General features: G+C 40.1%; 2 protein-coding genes across 4 annotated transcripts; one reads left to right on the top strand and one right to left on the bottom strand.

Moving 5' to 3' along the window:
- On the bottom strand, positions 1 to 21497 carry CEP97 (centrosomal protein 97). 3 transcript variants are annotated; one of them, XR_012996368.1, is made up of 12 exons: positions 21278 to 21497; positions 17147 to 17289; positions 15646 to 15804; positions 15140 to 15241; positions 14449 to 14562; positions 12752 to 12918; positions 11320 to 11484; positions 9429 to 9562; positions 8024 to 8780; positions 6869 to 6944; positions 4496 to 6125; positions 1 to 2216 (listed from the first exon to the last, which is right to left on the bottom strand). XR_012996368.1 is itself a non-coding variant. In XM_076350224.1 (11 exons), exons 1-11 carry the CDS (start codon positions 21330 to 21332, stop codon positions 5409 to 5411), a joined length of 2589 nt encoding a protein of 862 aa, XP_076206339.1. In that variant the 5' UTR covers positions 21333 to 21497; the 3' UTR covers positions 4456 to 5408. The 3 variants fall into 3 exon arrangements, 2 of the variants coding, with proteins under 2 accessions (XP_076206339.1, XP_076206352.1); XM_076350224.1 differs by lacking the exon at positions 1 to 2216 and having other exon boundaries at positions 4456 to 6125; XM_076350237.1 differs by lacking the exons at positions 1 to 2216; positions 17147 to 17289; positions 21278 to 21497 and adding an exon at positions 16169 to 16212 and having other exon boundaries at positions 4456 to 6125.
- Positions 21498 to 21616: 119 nt separating this feature from the next.
- On the top strand, positions 21617 to 25726 carry RPL24 (ribosomal protein L24). The gene is made up of 6 exons (XM_076350203.1): positions 21617 to 21717; positions 21842 to 21917; positions 23242 to 23352; positions 24418 to 24554; positions 24968 to 25031; positions 25596 to 25726. The coding sequence occupies exons 1-6, from the start codon at positions 21713 to 21715 to the stop codon at positions 25674 to 25676; spliced, it is 474 nt and encodes a 157-aa protein (XP_076206318.1). The 5' UTR covers positions 21617 to 21712; the 3' UTR covers positions 25677 to 25726.
- The last annotated feature ends 175 nt before the right edge of the window (positions 25727 to 25901 follow it).

The following is a 25901-nucleotide window of genomic DNA, read 5'->3' as shown; positions in this document are numbered from 1 at the left end:
ATGTACAAATCATTTATTTAAAGTTCAAAACTCAGAGGTACAAACAAAATATTTAAGAAACAATAAATCCAGAAATGTAAACACTTATAGAAAATATACGAACTGTACCAATTTAACCACCCACCATTCTTCACAGAAAATAGTGAGAAGTAGAAAGACAAATCAATGCCTAATTGTTATTTTTCAGATTCTAGTTTAGAGGTAGAATACTACTGTGAAAGACTCAACAAAATTTAGTTCAGTAGAATTATGCTACAAGTGAATTTGGCCCATATACTTATAAATGTCATGAAGCCAGAAAAGAAGTTTCTTATTGAGAGCTCTTATACAAGAAAATTTGGCGTGGCACTTTCCAAGAGACAAAGCACCTTTCCTGATAAATATTGTTTTATGCTTTTGCAAGTAAAGGATCCTGTGCTTTTTCCATTACTGACATAAAGAAAGCATTTAAAAATAGACAGAGTCCCAACTTTTTGGCAGGCATACAGAAAGCAAGTGTTTTTCAGTAACTTGTCCTAGAAAGTCAAACTGGGAAAAAACCTGTAACTATCAAAGAAGACTTTTTGAAAGACTTCATGAATACTTGATGCTTGCTTATTTGGGTGGCACAGTCCTCAAGGAAAAAAAAGTTAATACAACAGGAAAAGTCTCTTTTCCACTAGCTAAAAGCAGAGGAACTGACTGGTTTTCACATTTTATTGTCATTCAGTCAGTCTCCACTAAATGCTACAATTCTATCCTCTCAGGGAAAAGTGTATCTGAGCAAGACACACTGTAACTTCAAGTCCAGTAAAAAGTACCCAGGTAGTCTCAAAGGAATGTATCTTCCATTTTTGTTCATCAAACAACCTGCTACAAAGAAATTAAGATTGGAGTTCTTCAGACAATATATACAAATTCATAAAAACCAGGAACAATTTGCAAGCTCAATGACATACAACATTATTCAGAAAAAAACAAAATTTGTTTTATATATACAGACAGACTGGCTGCTAAGTGCCTTATTTAAATTGCTGCATGCAAGTAGAATCTATGGTTCTTTAAGGAACTCAACTATAAACAGTTAAGCTTCTGCAATTTAGTTTAACAAGGACCTTCTCAAGTATTTGCTGAAAGATATTTGTGTTTTAGAAACAACAAAATAAAATTTGCAGTCTTAATGCCTTCTTGCTTTGTGGTATAAGAACACTCCTAGAGATGTAAATACGATAAAATCCCAGGTTAGACAGCCAGTTCACAAGGACTCAACTTAAGCATGACCCTGCTTCTTTTAAGGAAGTGAAAGCAGAGAGTTAGGCCAACGTTCAGTACCTTTTAAAAATTCCATCCTTGCCACACATACTTTGTTTACAAAATAGCACCACACAGGAATAGTCACCACAAAAAAAAAGCAAGAACAAAAACCACATTAGTCACTGTATTCATTCAGCAGCTAAATCTCCCATTCATTTAAATGACAGTTTTAGGTACTAAAAAGAGAGTTGTGACCATTAAGCTCAGTCCATGGAAGAAGGCAGAAACAGAAGTTTACTTACTGCCATTAATAAGGCATTGCCTTGTGTTTTTCTTTTGTAAAGTTAACTAACAGAGAAGAATCAATACAATCCAAATACCTTAATAAACCTTGAAATATAAAATGTGAACAGGCCTGCTTTCTTGATATTCTTCTACCTTCCCAAACACCATCTGGAACAGTTTCTATCGATTACTACATACAGTAGAAAAAAATGCCTTCTTGATTACATGAAAGATTGAAATTTGTAAGCTATAAAAAAAATTGGGAGAAAACTGAAATAGCAATCATAAAAGAGTTGGTGTTACCATCACAGATTAAACCTGAAAACACAAATAAATGCATTTCCACCTTCCCCCTTGTCCCTACCTTCAGCAAAGCAGGCAAAAGAGTAATTTCTGCCATAGACTAGCTGAAAGAGGTTTGCATTTGCCAAACACCTCATTTGGGGCAAAACTACTTGTGTGGCAGGCACAGTTTAAATCGTTAGTCTGAGCTATATTTAGCTGATTTTTCTGAAGCAAATTAAAGCAGCGCTTAAACTGTACTCACGGCAGAGCTGACAACATTGCCTGACAGATAACCATTAGTAATCTCTTCCATCAGGACTGGAGGATCAGCCCAGGACAGAGTACAACAGACAAGCTTTCCTTCTACAAAGTGCATTCTTCTGTTGAAGATGAAGGCTTGCAAAAGGAAAATGCTGAAGGACATACAATATTAATACAGGAAGATTTCAGACATGGATTTTCATATATTAGGTCTTTGATTCCTTTATGAAATTGCCGTCATCTCCAAAGGGAGCTGTGCATCCTTATCCAGGTAAAAGAATATTACATACCTAGATTAAGAAAACTTATACAGACAAAGAAGAGTAGATGTTAAGCCATATGCTAAACTAAGATATTTCTAGATCATGATTTTTTTGAGGTCAAAACAGACTGAAAGAAGCCATTTTTAAGTATACATCCAGTTTGATTCCTTATTTTTCCACTCTATCCCCCATTATGTCTTTCCCTGTATGTATTTTAATGGTCAGGATGAAAGCATGTTGTGTATATACAAACTAATTACATTTAACCCTGTAAAAACTAATCCAAAACTTCATCATTCTTTGTGATTTCTGTATATTTAGGCAATTCATCTTCTACACATGCAAGATACTTTTTAGAACATCGGAAAAAAACCCCATCTTTCATATTTCATAGCTTCCCCAAAAGAGTAAGATAAAGCTGATTATATGTTGGTACACACTTTGCTGTACCTTCATAAAATCAGTTTTGGATATACAGGTTACAAGTTAAAAAAGCCAACAGTTGACCTAGGCATTAGTTAAAATAAGTCATCTTGTGTTTGTGTTTGCAAGCCCTAATAACAGAGGAAATGTCAAGAAACGTCTAGGGCTTCCATGAAAAATTAAATTTCACCAAGTTTTCCCCCTTTGACACTTCCAAAATTAAAGTTGTTTCTCCTCTTTCTAATTCTGCAGCACAAGCAACCAATAATGCAAAATAGCAAAATACATATGGTCCCTCAAGTGTCTTCAGTAAGTGAAACATTTTTATCAGGACAGTAGTGTAGCTTCTCCCAAGCCTTGCATATGCTAATACAGCACTGCCACAAAAGAGAACTTACTGTTTTATTACACCTAACCACTGCCTCCAGAGTATAAGGTCCAACAACTGTTTCACAGACAGAAATAATTTCTCTCTCAAAACCCAAAGAAAGTCTTTTTAAAGGTTTACACGAGATTTTTCTTTTTTTTTTTTCTGTAATAACAGATTGACACTCAAAGAGCCAAATCTATGAACTGTGGAGATCTCCAAGCATGGCAAATTTAAATGCAAGTTGAGAACCTTCAGCGGACAAGGGTGTGATCACGTAGCCTACAAACTTCTTTGCACAGTTAATTAGGTGTTTTGATACATTAATGCACCTGTACCACTTTCAATACCCAAGCACACTAATGCTCTAAGATCTAATTATGAATATGGTTATGCTACAAACATGCTGTAACTAGACTGAATTAGAAAGGTAGCACATTAATAATCCACCACCTCAGTTGTTTGTTTTGCTTTGGTTGGTTTTTTTTTTTTTTAAATGCTCTCATGTATGCAAGGCACAGTCAAATGTCAGCTTGACTATGGTGACAGCTCTTTTGAGAAGTTAGTGCCCTAGAACTTATTTTTTGGGGGGTGGGGAAAAAGAGATGATGCTACTCTATACACAGAGGCAAGCTTTATTCTTCCAAGGTGAGCTTCACCGCTGGGCATATGGCTAGTACAAGTCCAATACACAACATTTATGTTCTAAATAAAGGCTATTTTGAGGCCTCAAGCAGATGCTGGCCTCATGCCAAACTCCTGAGTAGTGGTAAATTTCAGCTCAAAACCTAAAGTAGACAAGCAACCAAAGCTTCTACAAAAATTATTTTACATGGTAACATGGTCATAAGAGTCACTTTAAAACAGCACTAGTTGATTTTAATGACACCATAGCACCAGAAGTTAGCCTGTGGATTCAGAGAATTATAGAATGCGTGTGTCTTTATATCTGAGAAGTTAGTATTAGCATACTATTGAAACACTGGCCTTCCAGTGCACATTGCAAAATGTAGTATTAGCAAACTTAACTGACCCCTAGAAGTCACAACATCAACTTTTATTTTACTAGTCACATGGCAAAACAGATTTCCCTTGCCACTTTTGCAGTATACTAAGATACCTGATCTTTTTCCATTAAAAAAACCAACATAGCAACAGCTAGGCAAAATACAAACCCTACCACTTGCCCAGTGTTTAAGTGGAAAGCATAGCCTAGGTAACTCAGCACAGTTGCCAACAGGGAAGAAATACAGCTTTTTATCCACATCTAATTAGAATGTCAAATACTGGACATACAGAGAAAAAAAACAAACAAAAAACCCAACAGAGATGTCAAGAGAGAGTTTTAAGTCATGACATTTGCTTTTAATATTTATACCTGTAGATAGAAGTAGTTGTGATCCATCAAACACACTAATGTCTTGAAAGCCATGCAGATCCACATCCCAAAATTACATCAGCATCCTTGTGAAGGCAAAACATGTCACCAAGTCTGCGGCTGTCACCCAGCAGTGCAGTCTTGGAAACTATGTTCCCAAATCACATGCCCTTTTGACGTTCTTATTTAGTAAAGGCTGCTACTGGTTTCACTTGGAGTCTTACCTGAGAAAGCAGGGAAAAAAAGTTTGTTTGAAGCTCCCTAAGGTCTGACTTCTGTAAGTCCTTGTTTCAGTGCATATGTAAATGACCTAATTCCTAGCCAGCAGCTTCATGTAAATGACAAAAAGAAGTCACTGACTTGGACACTGGTTTCATGGAATGCATCTTTGAAACACTGACCAAACTGCTCTTGCTAAAGTCAAAAGAAGTCGGAAAGGCAACTGCTTTCATCTTTCTCATCAGGCTGTATCTATACACGCACACGCTGCCTATATTGACTCCGTTTCCTCCCATACTGTTTCCTTCTCTTTTGCACAGTAAGAACTCAATCCTGCTTTTTAGAAAAAATTCAAACACTTACTAACACATTCACCGAAGTGAATTTACAGCAAACACCACCCCCACCACCCCCAATCTTCAGAATTAATTTAATGGAAGCCAGTTATTAGGATATCAGTTTTCTGTTGGAAAATAAAGTGCATAATGACTGTCACTGAGAACTTTGCTGATTTCAGGTTAGCATAGTCAGTGTCAGTCCTCAGCGACATCAATAAAATACTAATTAAAACATAAATTGGTAACATGAGTCAAAATCTGAAACAGCACACATGAAAAAAGTTTTGTATAAGCAGGAAAAAGAAAGAGAACGGAAAGTGAAATGGAATCCCTAGTCCTTTGTGGAACTAAGCCTACTATACAGCTATCCCAACATGCAGCATCTGAAATGAAGAATCACAGTCTGTTTGCTTCCCTTCTACTATTCCCGAATTCAGTTTGCAGCTTTCTGGTGTCTGACTGATTTCACCTTGGGCAGGGGAAGATGTATCTTGAGGGAGATCTACAGAGACACTGTCAGACAAAGAATCTTGGCTTTCTGCTGAAACAGTGATTTGTGGCCAGCTACCCCCTGTTTCATCATTGCAGTTTGTCCCTTCATCAGCCTCCTCCAGCTGCTGAACAGATTTCAAATACTGTTGTATTAGTTTGTCGTCCTGCTCATTACTAGAGCTGTCTTTACTTTGCCCACATTCCCCATGGTCATCCTCTACATCTGATGAATATGCTGAAACAGAATTGCCGCATTGTTTGACAGTTTCCACTGAAAGAGAGCTCTCTGTTCCTTCCGTTAAACTTTTTTCAGAGCTACATAAGTCACCGGCATGAGTCTGATCAGCCATGGAGGAATGAAAACCAGAATCTGGGAACTGCAACGAAGACTTTTCCTGAAGAACATCACTAGCTGGAACTAACCAAGCAGAACTAACATCTGGTGGGGTTTCTTGCTCAAGTGTGGATGATCGAATAGATGGTTCGGATGGACAGAAAGTACTGGCTGAAGAGATCACAGGTTGCCAAGTGGCACCTAAATTTTGTGTCACTGAAAGCTGCCATTGTTGAAGGGATTTAACCTGTAAAGTATAGAGAAAATTTCATTATAAAATGTAATTAAGAAAGTACTTTGATTTCTAGAGTATTTCTTGCAATCAGCAACAAAGCTCTAATATAAAATTTAAGACCAAGTGAACTAACAAAAGGTTCATTATACCTTTAGGGAAAATATGTTCTTCCCACTGTTAAATAATGGCTTTTAAACCTAGGTGTGCAACACTGACAGGGCACACAAGCCTCCCAGTTCAAGTACCTGAAGAAAAAGGAATCTGCTCTTAAAAACAGAAAGGATGGTGAACCTTTATGAAATGACCCATAATTAAGAAAGCAGTCAGTCTTATTTTTGGAAGAATAGCTTATTAGAAGATGTATTAATAACTTTTCTACTGTAGAAATGAACTGCTCACAAGCAACATAGCTTGAACACCAGTTCATTTGCCCCAGGCATCTAGCAGTCATATCATCCTTCACACTCCTGCTATGTTTATTTAGCTTCCCTTGCATTTTGTCCTCCTCCTCACACCAGGCTGTAATTTAGCCTTTTGTAACAAAGCCAGTGTTATTGCGCTAATACTTCTGAATGTTATTTTATCCCAGAATACCAGTATAGCAAACAACATGGCAATTAGATTCTAATAAGCCACCCAAGTCATCACTGGAAAAAAATGAACCATATTGACTACCTCTTCCGGATCTACAGTATGAAATAATGCCTTTCAAATTCATACGTAAGCAGAAAAATAAAAGGACTAAAACTATTTACCTGGTTCCAAAGAAATCTGACAGCTTCCTCCTGTACAAGCCTCTGAATCTTATCTTCCTCTCTTTCTTTTCTTAGTCTGCAAGAACACACATCCAAATTTATGCAGCGTAAATAAGCAACATTTGGGTAACAAGATCAACAAGAATACATAAAAATGCCTACTTATATAACGTCGCTCTTGAAAGATACAACAGAGCCTAACATTAAGACATTACTGCAGTCTGGCTTGCCATCAATATCCAGCTGCTGACTTCAAATATCTTTTTCAGAGTTACATTAAGATTCTGCTTCCTTTTGCTGCAGCACATTTATTGACTTGCTAATACTTTAAGTGCCTTTTTGTAAACTGAACCCAAGCTCTTCATTTAAGTAGACGCGCTTCTTTCCCCTGCACAACGCCCCCCCCAAAATAGTGCTTCTTCATTTCAAATTATGCTCTCCCCAGCTGATATCACTTGGATGTAGGCATGATGTGTAAGCATCGGGAGTTTCTAGAGATTCACTGCAGGCTCAACTTGATTCACAGAACGTGATAGTAAAGGAAAAGAGCCTGTCAGACTGCCAGTTCCCAGGCTGATCCTGAAAGATATTAACTAAACCTGCAATTTATATCTTACAAATTGAGAAACTTTGATAATGATCTCCTCCAAACATGGATTGATAGGATCAAAAAAACCAGAACCAAGCACAGAATTACATTTTAAAATTGTATCATGCAAGGCAGAGAGAGAATTCTTCTTTTCACCAGTAACAGAGGAATGACTCTCAATATGGACACTTCATTTACAGACTCTGTAATTGCTAGGAGACAAGTAAAATTTAAAAAAAAAAAAAAAAAAAAAAAAAAATCACACTTGGCAATTTCTATTTTGGTTATGCTGTGAAACATGCAAGTCCTGCTAACAGAGGAATAGAAAAATTTATTCTAACCCAACCCACTCATAGAAGGCACTTTGAGAGTATGAAGAGCTATGTGCTTAACTGTGCTTATCTTACAGGAAGCGATCCTCTACTGTAATCACAGTTTTATATTCCCAATTCTAGGTTCTACTGTGAGTAGTTATATCAAGACCCATTTATACCTGTTCTGAAACATCCTGGAACAATGGTTATATTCATTCAGATTTGAAAATACACAGCATGACCTCAACTTACTTTTCTATTTCATCAGTTAAGCAAACGATGTGCTCCTGCATTCTGTTTAGTCGAATTTCATACCGCACTTCCTTGGCTCGGGGATGATAGTTCCTTGTGTAAAATCCTCTCCAGCAGGATTGAAGTTTGGTAGCCGCTTTAGTCATTCTTTGCAGTTCAGCTGTGCCTTGATCAACAACAGCTAATGAATCAGAACTTTCTCCTGCCATCTGGTCAGGACAGAGAGTTGTAACTCCCGATTCAGCACCTACTGAGGTGTTGGGGTGACTATGCAGAACTTCGTCTTCAGAGGATCCTGAACAGTTGCTAGTATTAGCAGTCAGGCTAGCTGTTACTGGATCAGGAGAAGGCAACAGCATACTCTCTTTGATATTCTCTTGAGTTTCCACACTTCCTACCGCTCTGTTGGAGCGCTCTCTTGTAGCACATGAAGCTTCTTGCTTGTTAGCTGTTTCTCCTCTATTAACATCTCTCACACATTCGATCCCTGTATGGTCATCATCTTCTAGGCCCAAATTGATTCCATGTAGCTTCAGGTCTGAAGCAGGAGACACTGGAGACAATCCTGAAGCAACTGGCATGAAAGTAGACTCTGAGGATAACAGGCTGCTGTTTAGTTTGTCTTCATCTGTCTGTATATCTTCAAGGTAGAGCTCCTTGTGAAAATTTCTTTCAAGAAGAAAAGTGTTCTTTACTGCATAGGAATGATCATCGTTTGCACTCGGTCCAACCCAAGAATTCTTCTGGATGACAGGTTCTAGATAGGCAGAGAGCCATATTCAAAATTGTCATAGTATTTCAATAACATATCTTCTTTTGATTCACAGGGATTCACAATTTGGTTTAGATAATTAGAAACCTGTGTGTGTTAGAAGATCTAAAATGCTAGTAATGATAAGCATTATTTCTATATAACAATAAGGACAATAACTACTTGTCATGGTAACTTCCACAAACTTTGCAAATACTGGGTATGGTAAATTGCACAAACTGCCTCCCCCTGGAGAAGTTACACTTTTATCAGATGCAACAGTCAAAGTAATAACTCTTTAGTTTATTGGAGTGTGGTTTTTACCTAACAATCTTACTAGCATTTCAAGACACGAATAAGCATGGAGAAGTTACACTTTTATCAGATGGAACAGTCAAAGTAATAACTCTTTAGTTTATTGGATTGTGGTTTTTACCTAACAATCTTACTAGCATTTCAAGACACGAATAAGCATGGAATGTATTTTTAGAAAACGAAGTATAACTTCAGTTGAAAATCTCCAAAAAAAAAATCAATAGAATAAAATAATAACAGGGTCTTGTTCTGAAATTCTCTCCACAAAGTTACCTATGTTAAAAAAAAAAAAAAAATTATTTCCACAGGTTAGATCACAGGTGCAGATTAGCTTCTTACCACTTTCAAGAACTATCTGTGGTGGCTGGGCTGGACTGCTGTGTTCGTAAGTAACTGGCAGTGTTTTGTTGGGAGTAGATGATGTAGGTGGTCCTTCATTTTGGTCTTGATGCATCAGCTGCCTCTGGTGGAGCCTAAGCACAGAGTTCCAACAGATTTTATATTTCTTTTAAGCTTTTTTGGTACAGAAGACATCTAAAAGAAACTATCAACTACTTTAAAGGAAACAAATGATCAAATCATTCTAAAACAAGAGGCTAGTTATGCAGATCCCTACACCTACAAGACACTAACAGGACTACTCAAACTAGGATATTGCACAGACTGCTCCTGTTCCCCCTCCTCCTCCCCCTTTTTCTTCGTTTGTACATGTATAAAAAAAAAAAAAGAAAAAATCCAACATGTAATTCTGACTATAGACTGAAAACCATGAAGCATTTCTACACACAAGGAAGGAAGGAAGGAATGCAGATATTTTAAAAGCCTACTGCAGGATACGTTATACTTTATGTGTAGAGGAGTTTGAGGAATGGAGGGAGTGTCTTTTACATTTGAAAATGACTGAATCAAGGAAAGGGTATCCCTGTTACTAAAGGGACAAACTCCTAACACAAATCAACAAACATTGCCACAAACAAAATTATCCTTTACAAACTGAGAACACACACAGGTTGTTTCAGCCCGGCTAAATTCAAAGATCATGACATAGAGGTCAGAAAAGTCAAACTGCCTCAAAAATCATATATGTGTGTGCATATATATAAGGGTGGGGATTTTGGGGGCTTGGTTTTTTGGTGAGAGTTTTTTGTTTTGTTTGTTGGGGTTTTTTTTAATTTTTAAAGAGTTATATTTTGCAAGTCAACTTCCTGAATTTTCCCCAGAAACATCATGTGAATGTCAGAGCACTTAGCTGGAAATTTCAATGTCAATATGGTTCTATTGTACCTTCTCCTCTGAAATGGCCCCAAGATTTCTATAATTTCCTCCTGGAGATCAGTCCACACTGACAAAGTATTCACTAGCTCCTTCCAGATGCTCCCAAGTTTCCAGCCTTTTGATGAGATGCCGCCCTTCTGCTTACCACAACACTTTTGTTGCCCAACTTTCTACCCACGCTATGCCACTTATGTAGCCTGCTCCTTTAAGCTGAGTCTTCTGCTCTGACCTTTCTGCAAAAAAAGTTTGTCAATAGGTCCTAGGGAACAGGGATATGTGTATTGTTACATTTTCTGGCTTTTAATCCCAATTAGTTCAGCTTTTCATGGGAGGAAAGTGCAGCACGGTAACTCTCCTGATCTACTTGCAGACCTTAGCAAAATGGCTACTGCTGACAGAACCAGTAGACTATAGAGGCCTCTGCTGACAGACCCGAAGTGCCAGATACAGAGATCGTCAAGAGCATCACTGGAACAGTGTCCCTCAAAGGACATTAACTTTAAAACCAAGAAAGAACACGCTAACAACAAAAAAGTGGCTAATACACCAGTGTACCACAATAGTCTTCATTTACAATTAGAACAAAAACTAATCTAAGCTCCTTTTTGAGTTTTTCCTCACTTTCTCCGTGGCTAAAAAAAAAATCTCAGTAGGTAGTTTGTTTATTTTAATTCACTCCTAACACAAGTCACCTTCGATGTCCTACGGAGCACAGACTGCAAACTATAGAGAATTTGCCCCTAGATGGCCCAGCAAGCAGGAAAACGCTCCTGCCGCCTTACCTCTCATTCCCCTCTAGAATACATCCTGTACCTCCATTACTCTTCCTATCTCCAGCCCCCACTGCTGCTTTGAAATACTTAAAAGGAAATGTTACTATATCTAACACATAGTAAGACATACAATTATGTTCTCAATTACATTCGCTAGCAACAGAGAAACAAGAAGCTCTCACCTCTGCTTACTCAGTATTTTTTCCAGTTTGGCATCCTCTTCAGTCTGGAGACCGTATGTAGATACAAGAGGACAAACAGTAGCCAAGTACTGGACTAACTGAACATGCTGTCCAGGTCGATACGATCTTCCTTTACCTTGACTGTAGAGCCATTCTGCTTTCAAACTGTTGGGAAAAGGGAAAATGGCCACCATTAATGCATGGCGTAAACGCCTTAACTCTCCTTTGATTACTGTTCTTCTAGTTGGTACCTAAGAGCTAATCTACAAATCTAACGAAAACTTGGAACATGAGCAGTGCCCAGAGGAACTGAGATTTTCATTACCAGAATAATGAATAAAGTATTCCCTCACATAAACATGGATGAAACAAACAAACAAAAAAGATCTGACAAACACTCTGCAGTCTCTGCTTTATCTATGTGTAGTCTTTGAGCACTGAAAACACATTTGTGTGAATGAATTTATCAGCAAAGCTTTCACAGAAACAGAAAAAAAACACACAAACATGCAGAATAGCCACAGAGAGCAAATCTTGCTGAGAGCATTCAACAATTAAAATCTGTTTCTAATTTAAATGCTCTTCAGTCTGAGAAGATTTAATACAATATGTTCACATATAATAATACCACTAATACAGAAAACTATTAGCCATGAAAAAAAAATTCTAGAATTCTTACAGGCAGCTTTTTGGTAACCTCCTAATATGCTATGGTGAAACAGAAACAGAAGTGGTTTGCCTTTGACCAAAAAGGCAGCTTTTTATTAGATTAATTGGGAAATATGACAGTAATGTCCTGGAATGTGTTAATATATTGGACTAGAACGTGCTTATACTGGATAATATTTATACACTCGGACTGTTCTGATGTCAAGAACTTTAAGAAGACATCTCTACTGTCATACAGATATCATAGTGATATAATGACCACAATGGTACAGTAAGAAGTGATGTGAGCAAAGTGATATTTAACTAATTGATACCAAAAAATGCCAAATCTAGAAATGCATATGCAAATCAGACCCTTCATAAAAGGGCACATTCGAGCTTTCCCCAAGATAATAGCTTTAGTATCTGCCGATTGTCTCATTCTGCAAAATCAAAGAGGCTGTAAACTCGGAAGGGATAACAGATCATTGATAAGTTGCTACCACAGTTTTTCTCTGTAAAAGTCCTACTGTGAGTTAAGTAACAAAACCAACCTTAACTTTATACTTCTACTTAAATAAACTTGTGATTTCACATAATAATTCCAGTGTAACAGATGAAAAATTTAGCAAAAGCAGTAATGTTAATTGGCCTATATCTCATTAGCAAGGCAAACAGAATTTCAGATCATTAGTACTTTTCCATTTATTGTCACATAAAAATGCAACTTCAGGTTAGCCAAACTTTACTTCATGATTTCAGAGATTTGATGATATGATGTCACCTTTCCTTCTGAGAAATCACATATCCATCAAGAACTTTAAGGTTCAGACACCAGCTGACAATGTATGGCCTGTAGTCAAAGCCAGGGAGAGAAGGTGTGGCCATCACACAAGGATTGTTCATAATTGACAACTGTTCCAATTGACAAAGAGAGGCCAGGAAAGAAACCTTGAGAAAACAAGATATATTCGTTAACTGAAGAGAACCATTAAATGCTTACAGAATGTACCACATTTCTCTACTTACAGCTAGATATCTCACACAAAACAATGTAATTACAAATACATTGAAAATCACATTTGCTTTTTGAACATGAACATCTTCAGAGGACCTTCTATCAACTATTGCCATTTTCCCATTAATTCTCCCGTAGGTACTGTAGCCGTTGGAAAGTATTAGCTTCTCTTAAAATCTGGGAATTGGGCTTTATGTATAGAGAGGTATAGTATTTCTGTGATTCCAGTTCACTGTAACAGGCATTCAGATTTTGACAAAAAAAGGGCAAGCCAAGAAGCTGAGAAACACTGTTTGAAGAAGAGAAATGTATTACCAAAATAAGATTTTTCTTCCAACACGGAAGTCCAACTGACAGTTTTGGCTGCTACTTATATTAAAAAAAAAACAAACAAACAAACAAAAAAAACCTGTCCTGGTTTCGGCAGGGATAGAGTTAATTTCCTTCTTAGTAGCTGGTACAGGGCTGTGTTTTGGATTTAGGGTGAGAACAAAGTTGATAACACACCGATGTTTTAGTTGTTGCTAAGCGGTGCTTACACTAGTCAAGGACTTTTCAGCTTCCCATGCTCTGCCAGCAAGAAGCTGGGAGGGGGCACAGCCAGGACAGCTGACCCCAACTCACCAAAGGGATATCCCACACCGTATGGTGTTGTGCTCAGCAATAAAAGCTAAGGGAAGAAGGAGGAAGGGGGGGACGTTCGGAGTGATGGCGTTTGTCTTCCCAAGTCACCATTACATGTGATGGAGCCCTGCTTTCCTGCAGATGGCTGAACACCTGCCTGCCGATGGGAAGTAGTGAATGAATTCCCTGTTTTGCTTTGCTTGCGTGCGCAGCTTTTGCTTTACCTATTAAACTGTCTTGATCTCAACCCACGAGTTTTCTCACTTTTACCCTTCTGATTCTCTCCCCCACCCCAGCAGGGGGGAGTGAGCAAGCAGCTGTGTGGTGCTCAGTTGCCAGCTGAGGTTAAACCACGACAAACCCAAACAAAACAATAAAGACAAAAATCACTGGCAGAATATTTGTTTCTCTTATATGATGTTTGAGAAATAGATAAAATAAGACATGGGCCCAAAACCGTTCAGTTGCAACAAGCACAATTCAAACCTCTGTTCTAAACACAGCAGCTGCAGAAGCCCTCTGCAGCAGTTAATCAGCTCAGTTTTCAACCTTCAGACAATCATGAAAAGCTCACTATGAATTTAGTCCTCAAAGTATACTTCTGACATCCTTGAACAAATATAAAAACAAAAAATAAAAAAAGGTTTTTTTAAGGACAAATTTTAAGAACTATCACCTAGCTTGTGCAGCTAGTGAAAAGTATAGTTATTACATATACACCATCAAAAGTTACTTCTGTCAACATGGGTCATGTCAAAGTAGGGAGCCCATTTCTTTTTAGGTAGACTGAAAGGAGATAGTTGGATAACAGACAGGATGATATATCTTCTATATCTTACTTCATTTAAGTCTCTGATTTCATTTTCTGCCAAAGAAAGAACAGTCAGATTCTGAGGTAGGCAAACAGGGGCAGTGCGAAGTGAAGTTATAATATTTCCATGTAGCAACAGCGTCTATAAAATAAAAATATGGTGATGAAATGTATGTTTGATCAAAACCTCCATAATTTTTCTTCAGGCAATACCTGCACAATACACATAAAAGAGCTATAATTAAGGCTTTCTGGTATCATCAAAATTATTTTTTTTTTATTCCAGCAAAGGAAAACTCATTTTTATATTTTAGAGCAAAATCTTCTCATTTTAAAATGCAGAACTGAAGTACAGTCACAGTTACAAAATGTATTTGGAAACATTTTTTCTCTACAGTGTTCATGCCGAGAGAGTTAACGCTATGTTTTCTCCCGATTCATGACATGGGACAAGAGAACTAAGAGCTATGAACAAGATCTCACCATGTTATCTTTATCAAAATCATTAGAGTGGTTATAGAAAAATCACTGCCTCAGTTCCCGCAACTTGAAAACAAGGAAAATAATTCTTACATGCTTCCCTTTAGAAATTATAGTGATTAATTGAAATGCTTTAAGAGCTAGTATTTGAATAATGAATGCTTTAAAAGGCAGCAATTTTCAAAGCAAATTTCTTTATGCAAAGAATGTAACAAAAACAGAGATAAAATAGCATCTACCTTCAGTGACATAAGCTTGGAAACATCACCTAATTGAGCGATGTTATTGTCTGACAAATCAAGATGTTGAAGAGAGAGACAGGAATTGATTTGTTCCATGGCCTACAAAAATAAAGAAGTCAATTACTCACAGTAACTCTTTTTTTAGTCATTAAATAAAACCAGGTATCAATAAAACCAGGTATCAATAATTATAAATTATTTTGAAAGCTAAAAAACACCGGATAAGTAACCCAAAACCCAATTTCATTTTGAAGATGATAATTCTTTTCTTATTTTGGGGACTGTTTCCCAATTCTCATTACATTTCAATATCAAACCTTTTATTTTTTTTCCTAGACAATTCTTGCTCAAAAGTTGCCCTCTTCTATTTCATAAACAAGTAGACACAAAACTTCAACATTTATTCCAACCAAAACCAGAAACATATTCAGATTTCTTTGCAGCATTTTCCAAATTTCTACAACACTAGATTCTGGAAAATGTATAAAGACTAAATACATTACCTTAAGGTTATTTCCTGCCAAGTTCAGCCATTCCAGGTGCACCAAATCCTTCAGCCCTTCCACATACCCAATACTATTATGAGGCAAGTTTAGCACCCGGAGCTTAGTCAGTTTTGCTACACCCATCATTCGCACCAAACGATTGTTGGCTACAGAGAGCTGCAGATTGACACACAAATAAAAGAAACAGTTTTAAGTATTAAATTGCACAGACAGAATAGGCTTTTATTTTTAGTGGTTAAAAGTCTAATCCAACAGGAGCTACTTCAATCTATGTATTCCATTTTCAAGCAAATAACACAGACACAAAAAAAGTGCAAGAGCCAGGAAATAAATTACTGATCAAAGAAAATAGTCTTCACAACTCACTCTGCAAACTTAAGAGGAAATCTTCCTCCTAGCAATAGCTAAATAAATGACAATGAATGAGGAATCATGTCATATGAAAAGAAAACTTTAAAATCAGAAATCGCCAAATCATTGTGCAAATCGTTGCACCATTCTGGTGTAAAATCATACTTACTGTCAACATGGCAGAGGACAAAATATGTTTCACATGATTCTCAAAAAAGTCCTGTGCTAACAGGACTGTAAACCACAAACTTTTTAAAGGCTAAATCCTGATTAGACATACACATTAATAACATGACAACCAAGCTGGCAGACTGGTGAAGGTTTGTTGTAGCAACAAGCCCCTCCTCTCCTATCTCAGTTTAGCTTCTCTCTAGAAGTTATTAGGTGACTTCAAGTCTATCTGGAGGCACTTCCAGTGATAATTAACATGGACTCGTACAGCTTTGCCCCGGAGGGATTAATACTCCGATTTTTGCAAGCACCACACACATGCTTAACATTGTTATCACTAATACCCTCATGAGCCTAAATAGACTGTTGCTAGTATTAAAATTAAGGATAAGCACTAGCAACATCAGGGCCTACATGAATCGATATGTTAACAAGACTACATAGATCCCTCCCACTTCACATTTTTTTATTTGCTATTTCTATTTTAACCTAATCCACATGGCTTTTTTTCTTCTTGTAAATTAAGGCTACTAATCCTCTTCCTTTGTGAAGAGTTATGAAACCCAAATGGGGAGGAGAGTCCTGTATGTGTGTCCACATGTTTACAATCACACAGAGGAAAGATAAAACAAAGTTATTCTTAAAGTTACTAAGCTCAAGTATTCAAAAGCTAACAAGTATCAAAATTTGGGTTATCAGTGACTTCTCTAAGTGTTCTTATGACCCCTTCCCATTAGGATTTATTTAGTTCATTTTTAGTTACCTAGGTAACTAGCAAAACAGCCTCCCCCACTATCAACTGTAGAGCTACACTGAAAACAAAGCTTTCTATTTTAGTTGGCCATCGTTTATTTTCCTATGAAGACAGTAACTGCTAACTTACTTCAAGTACATAATATGGCCTTAAAGCAGAAGTATTTTAATTAGCACCACAGTACCATTATTTCATAGCAAATTCAAGCCAAGTAACACTAACCTGCATCAGATTCCTGCATTTCTCCAAGTGTTCCAATTTAATTATCTGGTTTTTGTCCAGAATCAGAGTGTGAGTATCAACATCACAGGGTAAGGTTGGACCCAGTTTTTGCAATCCTTGACCTGACCAGTTGACTACTGAGCCTTTCAAGAAAAGGGAAGAAAAAAAAAAAAAGCAAGCCCCAAAGTCAACACTTTATATACAAGAACACGTACTGAAAAAGCAAAGCAAGATAAACAGATTTGTTTTATAATGCATGCAGCTAATTTGCAAATACAAATGAACTTTCTTTTCCATGTAAAACTGTCCTAGTTTCAGCTGGGACAGAGTTAATTTTCCTCCTAGTAGCTGGTACAGTGCTGTGTTTTGGATTTAGGATGAGAATGCAATAACACACTGGTGTTTTAGTTGTTGCTAAGCAGTGCTCACACTAGTCAAGGACTTTTCAGCTTCTCATGCCCTGCAGCAAGAAGCTGGGAGGGGGGCACAGCCAGGACAGCTGACCCCAACTCACCAAAGGGATATTCCATACCATGTGACGTCATGCTTGGTATATAAACTGGGGGAAGTTGGCGGGGGGGCGGTGACTGCTGCTCGGGAACTGGCTGGGCATCCATCAGTGGGTGGTGAGCAATTGCTTTGTGCATCACTTGTTTTGTATATTCTTTTATCATTATTATTATTTTCCCTTCCTTTGCTATCCTATTAAACTGTCTTTATCTCAACCCAAGAATTTTACTTCCCCCACCCCCACCCCCGACTCTCTCCCCCATCCCACTGTGGGGGGTAGGGGGAGTGAGTGAATGTCTGTGTGGTGTTTAGCTGCCTGCCGGGTTAAACCACAACAAAAACTGAAGCAAATTACTTCAGACCAAACACATTAGAATAACTGATCCAGTTACTGGAAGATACGGAATCCAGGCCCTGTCCCACTAGAGAATTCTGGTGCAATTCTGGGAAAGTCAGTAACAAATCCTCTGAAGTGGGAAGCAAAGCAAAATTTCAGTAAATAAATTTAAAGGTGTGATCCTCAAAACCCCAAATTTCAAAAGCCCCTATATTTTTAAATTCTTCAAAAATTTCAAGTTTTGAGCAGCTTGACAACTACCTACCTATGTGTATCTAAATTCCTGCTTATAGGCAAACCCAGAACATGCCTAGCACACATCTGTAGGATCACACTCTACACACAACAGCAACCATATCTGTCACAAAAAAAAAAAGATTAAAAGGGGAGGGGTCCGGACAAAGGGTAAGCAGCATCTACCCTTTCATCAATCAGAATGTGGGAAACCTGATGCAGATGCAAAACTACAAACTTCACCTTCTTGGAGAGATCCATCAAACACCCTGCTAAAATATTTGAAGATTAGGGCACTTGTAAATGTGAAATGCCCGTGTGACAGTCCTCAGCCTGAGGAAAAGAAACACCCTTACCACAAACAAGTCCTCTAAAAGCTAGACCATTGAATAAAAGCCTGCCGTTTTCTCTCTCTCTGTATTTCAAAGGAAAAATAATATTAGCCTACACCATTTTTTTTTAAAAGGGCAATCTAGGTACAAACTCAACACAGAGGTTTCAACCTGTGAAACCAAAACTGACACCTCTCTGCTGTCAGAAGTTGAATGCTTAAACTTCAGAGAACAAACAAACTTAAGATTCAACCCTCCCTTTAAAATTTCCTATCAGATATGTTAAGATATGTGTCCTTTTAGCAGTTTGGCTGCTGCGAAACATAATCTTAAGTATTTAACTTATTGGGTAGAGAATGTGTCTAATTCAGAGCCAAAGATTCCACTCCAGGACTTCACTGGCCAAATCCTTCAGTGTATCTCACCTTAGGATTTTGGTGCTTGTGTCCTCAAATTGTATTGATAGGCTAAAGTTACATATTCCAGCAAAGTTCCCAGTGCAAAGTCAGAACAAAGAACCCATTCATATAGCCATACTACAGTACAGGTGACATTTGGGCAGGAGCAAATTCTGAATAGGCTAGCATATCATTTAGTTAACAGAACACACAATTAAAATGTTCTATGCAAAAACTGTTACTATATAAAGTTCAGAGGAAAACATTTGCCAGCTATGGGGAACTTAAATCACTGGGTACCCATGGTGACACCTGCTAATAATAATATTTTTAATATATTAAGCCTCTGCTGTGTGTTTTATATATGCACACCATTCTAATGCTTGCTCATCTCTTGGTATCTGCTCAGTAAATAATGCCACCTTCTTCAGCAGCATGTTCCAGAATAGTGTTCTTACCTTAAGATGTACTATATATCAATATTCTTACAGTTTGTAGGCTTTTAGGGTTTAGTTATGCTAAGGATGGAGGCAAACATTTTTGGTGTACCATTCTGTCAACTAGAGAATATGCTTTTCTAAGAAGCATCTCCAATGACGTTTATTACATTTCCATTGCTTCTCAAACCCACAGCCACCCGAAGAGCTCTGAAGAGCAGCAAGGCTGAGCCAGTAGTACCAGAAACAGTCACATTCCTGTCTTTGCAAGTTCAGGGAGAAGGTACAGCCTGTTTCTCACTTTAGTAGCCACCTCTGCAACCACTCGATCAACTAAATAGAGGAATTTTGCATCTGCCCGTTTATCCAAGGGCTTGTCACGAAAATTTGCAACTGGCCTGCGCTGACTGAGGAGAGAGGCTAGGACGCACAGGATAGCATCACAGGAGTAATTCTTTTATTCATGCGCATGAGGTGTCCCATTCAAACTGGGGCACCCCGAATGTGGTTTTACACATGGTTCTTATACCTTTATAGCGTTCAGGTACAACACAATTTGACTAATCACTACTTAACACACACTACCATTTGCAAAGCAACTATATTTCTATGGCATTGTTATCCACCTGCTTCTCTATTGATCTAGACAACCCTGGAGTCAGTTTTGCTATAGTTACTTATCTATGACCAGATAATGGGAGGGTTTCACAGACGTGTTGGAGGGGCTAGGATATTGATGTTATCATCTCAGTTGTTCAGGGGTGTCCTTTACCCTTCATGGACAGCTTTAAGATTCTGAGAATCAGAGGTCCTTATCTCGGGGCAGGGGTGTGTGTGTGTGTGCTATCCTTCTTGTGATGAGCTGGGGTCCTTTAGTTTGCTTGCTTAAGCACAACTATTCAGTACAAAATGTAAACTATATAAATATATATATATATTAAGAAAGTTAATACAATTTCACACTATAAAGACTAATTGGTATAATAGTTAGGGAATGAGATTTTCCTAACAGGCTCTCAGTACTCAGGAAAAAGTTTCAGAACTGCTTATTACTCGTTTGGCAGGTACGTACATCAGTAGATACAATGAGGTTCCCACCTCAGAGGCTCACAATATTTGTTCAGGCCTCTGCTCGCTCACTGAGTCCTTAAGCCTCCAAAGCCAGACTTGCATTATTAAAACGCACCGCCCTTTCAGACATAGCTGCAGGAAGCAAGAAACTGCACCCTCAGAGGAGGAGCTGTCCCCCAAGATCTCTCCACCCTCCACTGTAGGAAAAAGGGACCTTATTTCAACTCCTGGCCTACCTCCTACAAGGCTGCGGGCAAATCCCTCCTTAGGGGCCCAGGCCTCAGCAGGATGGACAGCCCCTCTCCGCGCTCCCCGCCCATGCCTGGAGCCAAACCCGCTGCTGGGCGGCGACCCCCGCTCCTCGGGCTGCCCGAGCGCGGAAAGCCGTACCGACGCCAGTCTCCTCGCCCCCCGCTTTCCTGACCGCTTCCAGCCCCACTCAGGGACCGCAGGTGCCGGCCGTAAGCGGGGAGGAGCGCGGAGGGTGAAGAGGGGGGCAGCCAAGCCGCCCCCTCACCCCCAAAAGAAGGGGGAGCGCCCCCACCCCCCCAGTGCCGCCCCAGCTCCCCCTCAGCCGAAGCCCCCGCGCCCGCACACATCGAGGGCCGCAGGGGCTTTCGGGACTTGTAGTCCGAGCCCCGCGTCCGCGCCGAGCGCACGGCCGCCTCCGCACTACAGCTCCCGCGGCGCGCTGCGCGCCCCCGCCTCCCAGCGGCACACAACGGAGACCCACACAAACCCCCGCCGGCGCAACGCCCGGCCGGCCCCCAACACCTGCAACCCGGCTCGCTGCCTCCGGTGACTCCGCTTACCCCCGCCAGCCGGCGAGACGGCCTCGGTCCTCGCCACAACCCCCGTCGCCGCCATGCTTCCCACTTGCCAACGCCACCAGGCAACCGAGCACCGGACGCCGATTGGCTGCCTTGCTCCGCGACGGGAAAATTGTGTCTTTTATTCTCGGCAGGACGGAAGGTCCCGCATAGGGGGCCGCCTGGCGGGGTTTTAACCGAATAGCGGAAAGCCCGTCCGGCGTGAGCGCTCCCGCAAGGCCCCCCCACCCACCACGTTCGCCCGCGCCTCCAGCCGGGAGGCGCTGCCCGCCCCGCCCCGTCCCGCTCCCCTCCCGTCAGGCGCTGCGCGGGGGGGAGCTGTCCCGGCGTGCTGCGCGCGGCGCACAGGACGCCGTTTCCCGTCAGCCTCTCTTCCTCTTCGGCCCGGCCGCCGCCCGCCTCGGAGCCGTCGCCATCATGAAGTAAGAGCTTTGGCGGCTCCCCGCCGCCCCATCCGGGGCCATCCGCTGCGGGGAGGCCGCTGGAGAGCCGCGCCTTCCTCCTCCGCTAGCCCGCTCTCTCCTCTAACCCTTCTCTCCCCCGCAGGGTCGAGCTGTGCAGTTTCAGCGGGTACAAGATCTACCCGGGCCATGGGCGCCGCTACGCCCGCACCGACGGCAAGGTGAGGCCGGGGGCGGGCGGGGAGGCCAGGGCGAGCCCCGCGGGGAGGGGGCAACTGCGGTGCCGGGCGGCAGGGACTAGCGGGAGCGGGCCCTGCAGAAGGGGGAGGGCGGTAGGCCTGAGGGAGAGGCCGGCGCGGTGCTGGGGGAAGCGAAGGCCTCTCACCGGACGCGCGGTGGGGAGCTCGGTGTCTCCCGGGGTCTCCGGTGGCGTTGCTGTAGCGTCTGCCTGAACCGCTCGTGTTGGGCGGTATGAGAACAGCATCACCGTGCTTCCGTCGGTGTCCAGATGTCATGACTAACGTCAGACCTGGTCCGCGGGAGAACCGTGTGTGTGCTGTAGCTCGGGCGTTTGAGTCGGGTTTTAGGTTGTGGTTTGGGCAGGCTGTCTTAAGGTATCTGGTCTAAAGTACCAAAGTTCTGTCGAAAATGCTATTTAGACATTCTGCATCTAATGCTTAGAGTTGCCGAGGCAAACAACTGGACTTGCAAATACTTTGGGAATGGATGATTGGGATAAAATAGGGAGGAGAGCCCATTCAGGCTGTCATATGTCATGCAGATAGGGCTGTCATAAACAGAAATACGCTATTCATATCTGCAAAAGGAGGACTTGGGTTTTGGATACCCCAGTACGTAGTCTTGCTGTACAGAATCTCCTGGGAAATGATAGCTAAGTAAATGGACTGATTGAATGCTCAGGTGCTCTCCTGGGAATTTGTTTATACTTCAGATTTACTTGTATGGCTAATAATAAATCAGCCTGCTAATTCTGCCTGTTATTCTAGGCAAGAAGGTTAGTGTAACTATGCAAGAAGGAATTGGGTGGAGTATTGGTCTCCGTGTGTTCCTTATGCCAAGTTCTGAATCGCTTACACATACAGGAAGCACATAGTTACTTGAGGACAGACACTTGAAAAGTATGATGCTGGACATGGCTGTTCGTGCTGCGCCTAGAATTCAGTGCAGCAATGGGTGCAAGTGGTAATTTGAAGTTTTCTTAGAAAAAATAAGCTGCTTCATTATGTTACGAAAACAAAAGCTGTAACATTAGGCTTTATTCTGAGAGAACTAAATTAGGCCTGGAAAATTCCTTATAATGGAGTGCCATGTAAGAGATCAGTTTAATTGATGGAACAAAATTCCAAAGTTTGAGTTTTTTCAAATTATGTTCTAAAATTTTGGGATTGTCAGAGCTGTAAAAAGAAATAGAAAAGCATAACTGTTGAAAAACACTGAATTAAAGAATTACTTGATATGTTAATGTAAACTGTGATAATGTCTTTCATAGAAACAAAGCTTACGCAAAATACTTCATCTTCCCAGGTTTTTCAGTTCTTGAATGCAAAATGTGAGTCTGCATTCCTTTCCAAGAGAAACCCCCGTCAAATCAACTGGACTGTTTTGTATAGGCGTAAACACAAGAAAGGACAGTCAGTAAGTATATACCAACTAATGCTGCTCTGAAGTTTTCCATCAAAAGATGAGGTCAGTGGTCTGTTAGAATAGAGGTAACCTGAATACGCTGGTGTTTAGTGGAAGCATGACCCATATAACCAGGATGAAGACTGGCCAATAATGATGAAAATGTGAGTGCATTTACATGAGTTTGTATGTTGCTTTGTGTTTAAAAGGTAACCAGTTCAGCAAAAGCATTGTATTTGTATTATATCACTTCCTTGAGGGCTCCCTCAGAACCACAGTTGATTTTAACACTTGTATGAATGGCCTATGTTGTAAAAAATCGGTTTTACAGAAGCAGGGTAATGCTGGTTAATATGTAGACTTTCTAAAAGTTTGGACTTGTGAACTTCCTGAATGGTGATAGCATAGAGAGCTGAAAATCTGGTGGATCCTATTTCCAAACAGATGATTTGGGGGTTAAAGGGTGGGGGAACTTTTCACGTACCGTTCTTGAAAACTTTGGGCTGTAACGTAGTAGGAGGTCTTTCCTATGTAGTTGTCATTGCATGAGAAAGATAAACTAATAAGGCAAGTAGCATGAGGGATTTTCAGTGCTCTTGCTTAAACTTGCACAGCAAAAGAGTATTTAGAAAGGCTTACATACGTGTTACGAGTCAACGTTTTTAGCAGTTTGTTTGGAGAAGGAAAGTTGATGCTTGATGGCTTACACTGCTGTCCAGCACCGTGATCCCACTTGAAAGAGGTGGGAAGTCTCTTGCTTTCAGAAGATTCCATCAAAGTGGACCTTAGCCCTCCCCCCTTTTTTTTCTGGGAGTTACAGAAGCCTGAACTTCTGACATTCTCCAAAATTATTTTAATACCTTGCAAAGGAGAATACATTGTTCTTTTTTTAGTTATTTGTCTGCTTTGGCAAATCGAGAAATCAGTTACCTCCAAAGTGAGGAGTAAAATTCTACTTCTGTATACAGTTTTATAATAGCTTCAATCTTAATAGCAGCTTGTTTCTATAATTGTCTTTAGCCTTTTATTTAATGTCTTGTGATACTAATTGTCTGTCTTCATCTTCTGCCATTTTAGGAAGAGATACAGAAGAAGCGCACGCGTCGTGCTGTTAAGTTTCAGAGGGCTATCACTGGTGCATCGTTAGCTGAGATTATGGCTAAACGAAATCAGAAGCCCGAAGTACGAAAGGCACAGAGGGAACAAGCTATTAGGTGAGAAATCAGAGATAAGTGGAGCTGTCCCAGGCTTTTCTAAGATTATTAATGCTTTTCATACAAGAGCTTAAACTCTAGATGAGCTCCATGTTCTATAAGCTTTTTTTGTGGGTTTGGTGTTTGGTTTTTTTTTAATCAGTATATTTGGAGGTAATACTGAGTAATCTCAGCAAGAGATAGTAGCAGCAGAGAAAGGTCTCTTCTTGCCCTCTCCCTTTGTGAAAATACCACTTCTGTCACACACAGTTCTGCTGTCTCTGTAGTAGTCTCCCTGGAGGGTACCGAATGCAGGGGATAAACCTGAAATAATGCATTCCTTTCGTGATCTTAGGGAGTTCTTACAGTGCTGAGACAAAGAAAGAGTGAATGGCAGACACGGATAACTGTTCTCTTTTTCTCTGAATTAACAGGGCTGCAAAAGAAGCCAAGAAGGCTAAGCAGGCAACCAAGAAAACGGCTGTTTCTGCTGCAAAGGTAAGATGCAATGGGTGGATAGAAATAATGAAACAGCATGTACCGTGTTGTAACACAACATTCTGTTGCAGCGCTTAATTGGACATTCCCATTTGCGTTTGGAAGAAGCATTTGCTTATTTATTTTGATCTGGAAGCACCTTGACCAAACTTTTGCACTAAAGTTAAACATACCCCAACAGCTGAATAGAATGAACCTTTTTTACCGAAGAAACAAATACTACAGTAAAACAACTTTCTGACCATACGTCAGGGATTCTCGATAGCTAAAAACTTGTCTGGACGTGACATCTTCACTGTCTAGGAACTTGGTAACAATATATTAATGAATGCTAGCATCTATTTCATTATTACTTATGAATTAATACCATATGTTGGCATCATACATGTTGTAGGCTTACAGTGGTATGTGTGTAACAATCTGTTAACATGATTCTAATCTGATAGATTGTAACTTAAACTGATCTAAGTTGCCCGTTTTCTGTCAATCTTCAACACACAGGGACACTTTCAGGACTGCAAATGAATTGCTTCTCTTCGCTCATACTTTATTATTTCTCTACAGGCTCCTACAAAGGCAGCACCTAAGCAGAAGATTGTGAAACCAGTCAAGGTTTCTGCTCCCCGTGTTGGTGGAAAGCGCTAACTTGCCGAACTGTTAGTCATGCTGAATAAACATCTGACTAACTTTCATAACTTGTGCCATGTTCTCTTCAACTGTGTGAGATATACTGAAGAGAATTAATCTATGAAATAACCGTGCCTGCTTTTGCAGACCGAAAAACATCTTGCCACGAAACATTTGGTTTGTTAGACAGTCTCCTGTATAGCACACACTTCATAAGTCTTTAATGAATGACCCAGGTGGCAG

This window comes from Aptenodytes patagonicus, chromosome 1, assembly GCF_965638725.1.
Source record: "Aptenodytes patagonicus chromosome 1, bAptPat1.pri.cur, whole genome shotgun sequence".
Lineage (NCBI taxonomy): Eukaryota > Metazoa > Chordata > Aves > Sphenisciformes > Spheniscidae > Aptenodytes > Aptenodytes patagonicus.
The sequence above is the reverse complement of the archived record's forward strand: the minus strand, read 5'-3'. Positions and strand labels throughout refer to the sequence as shown.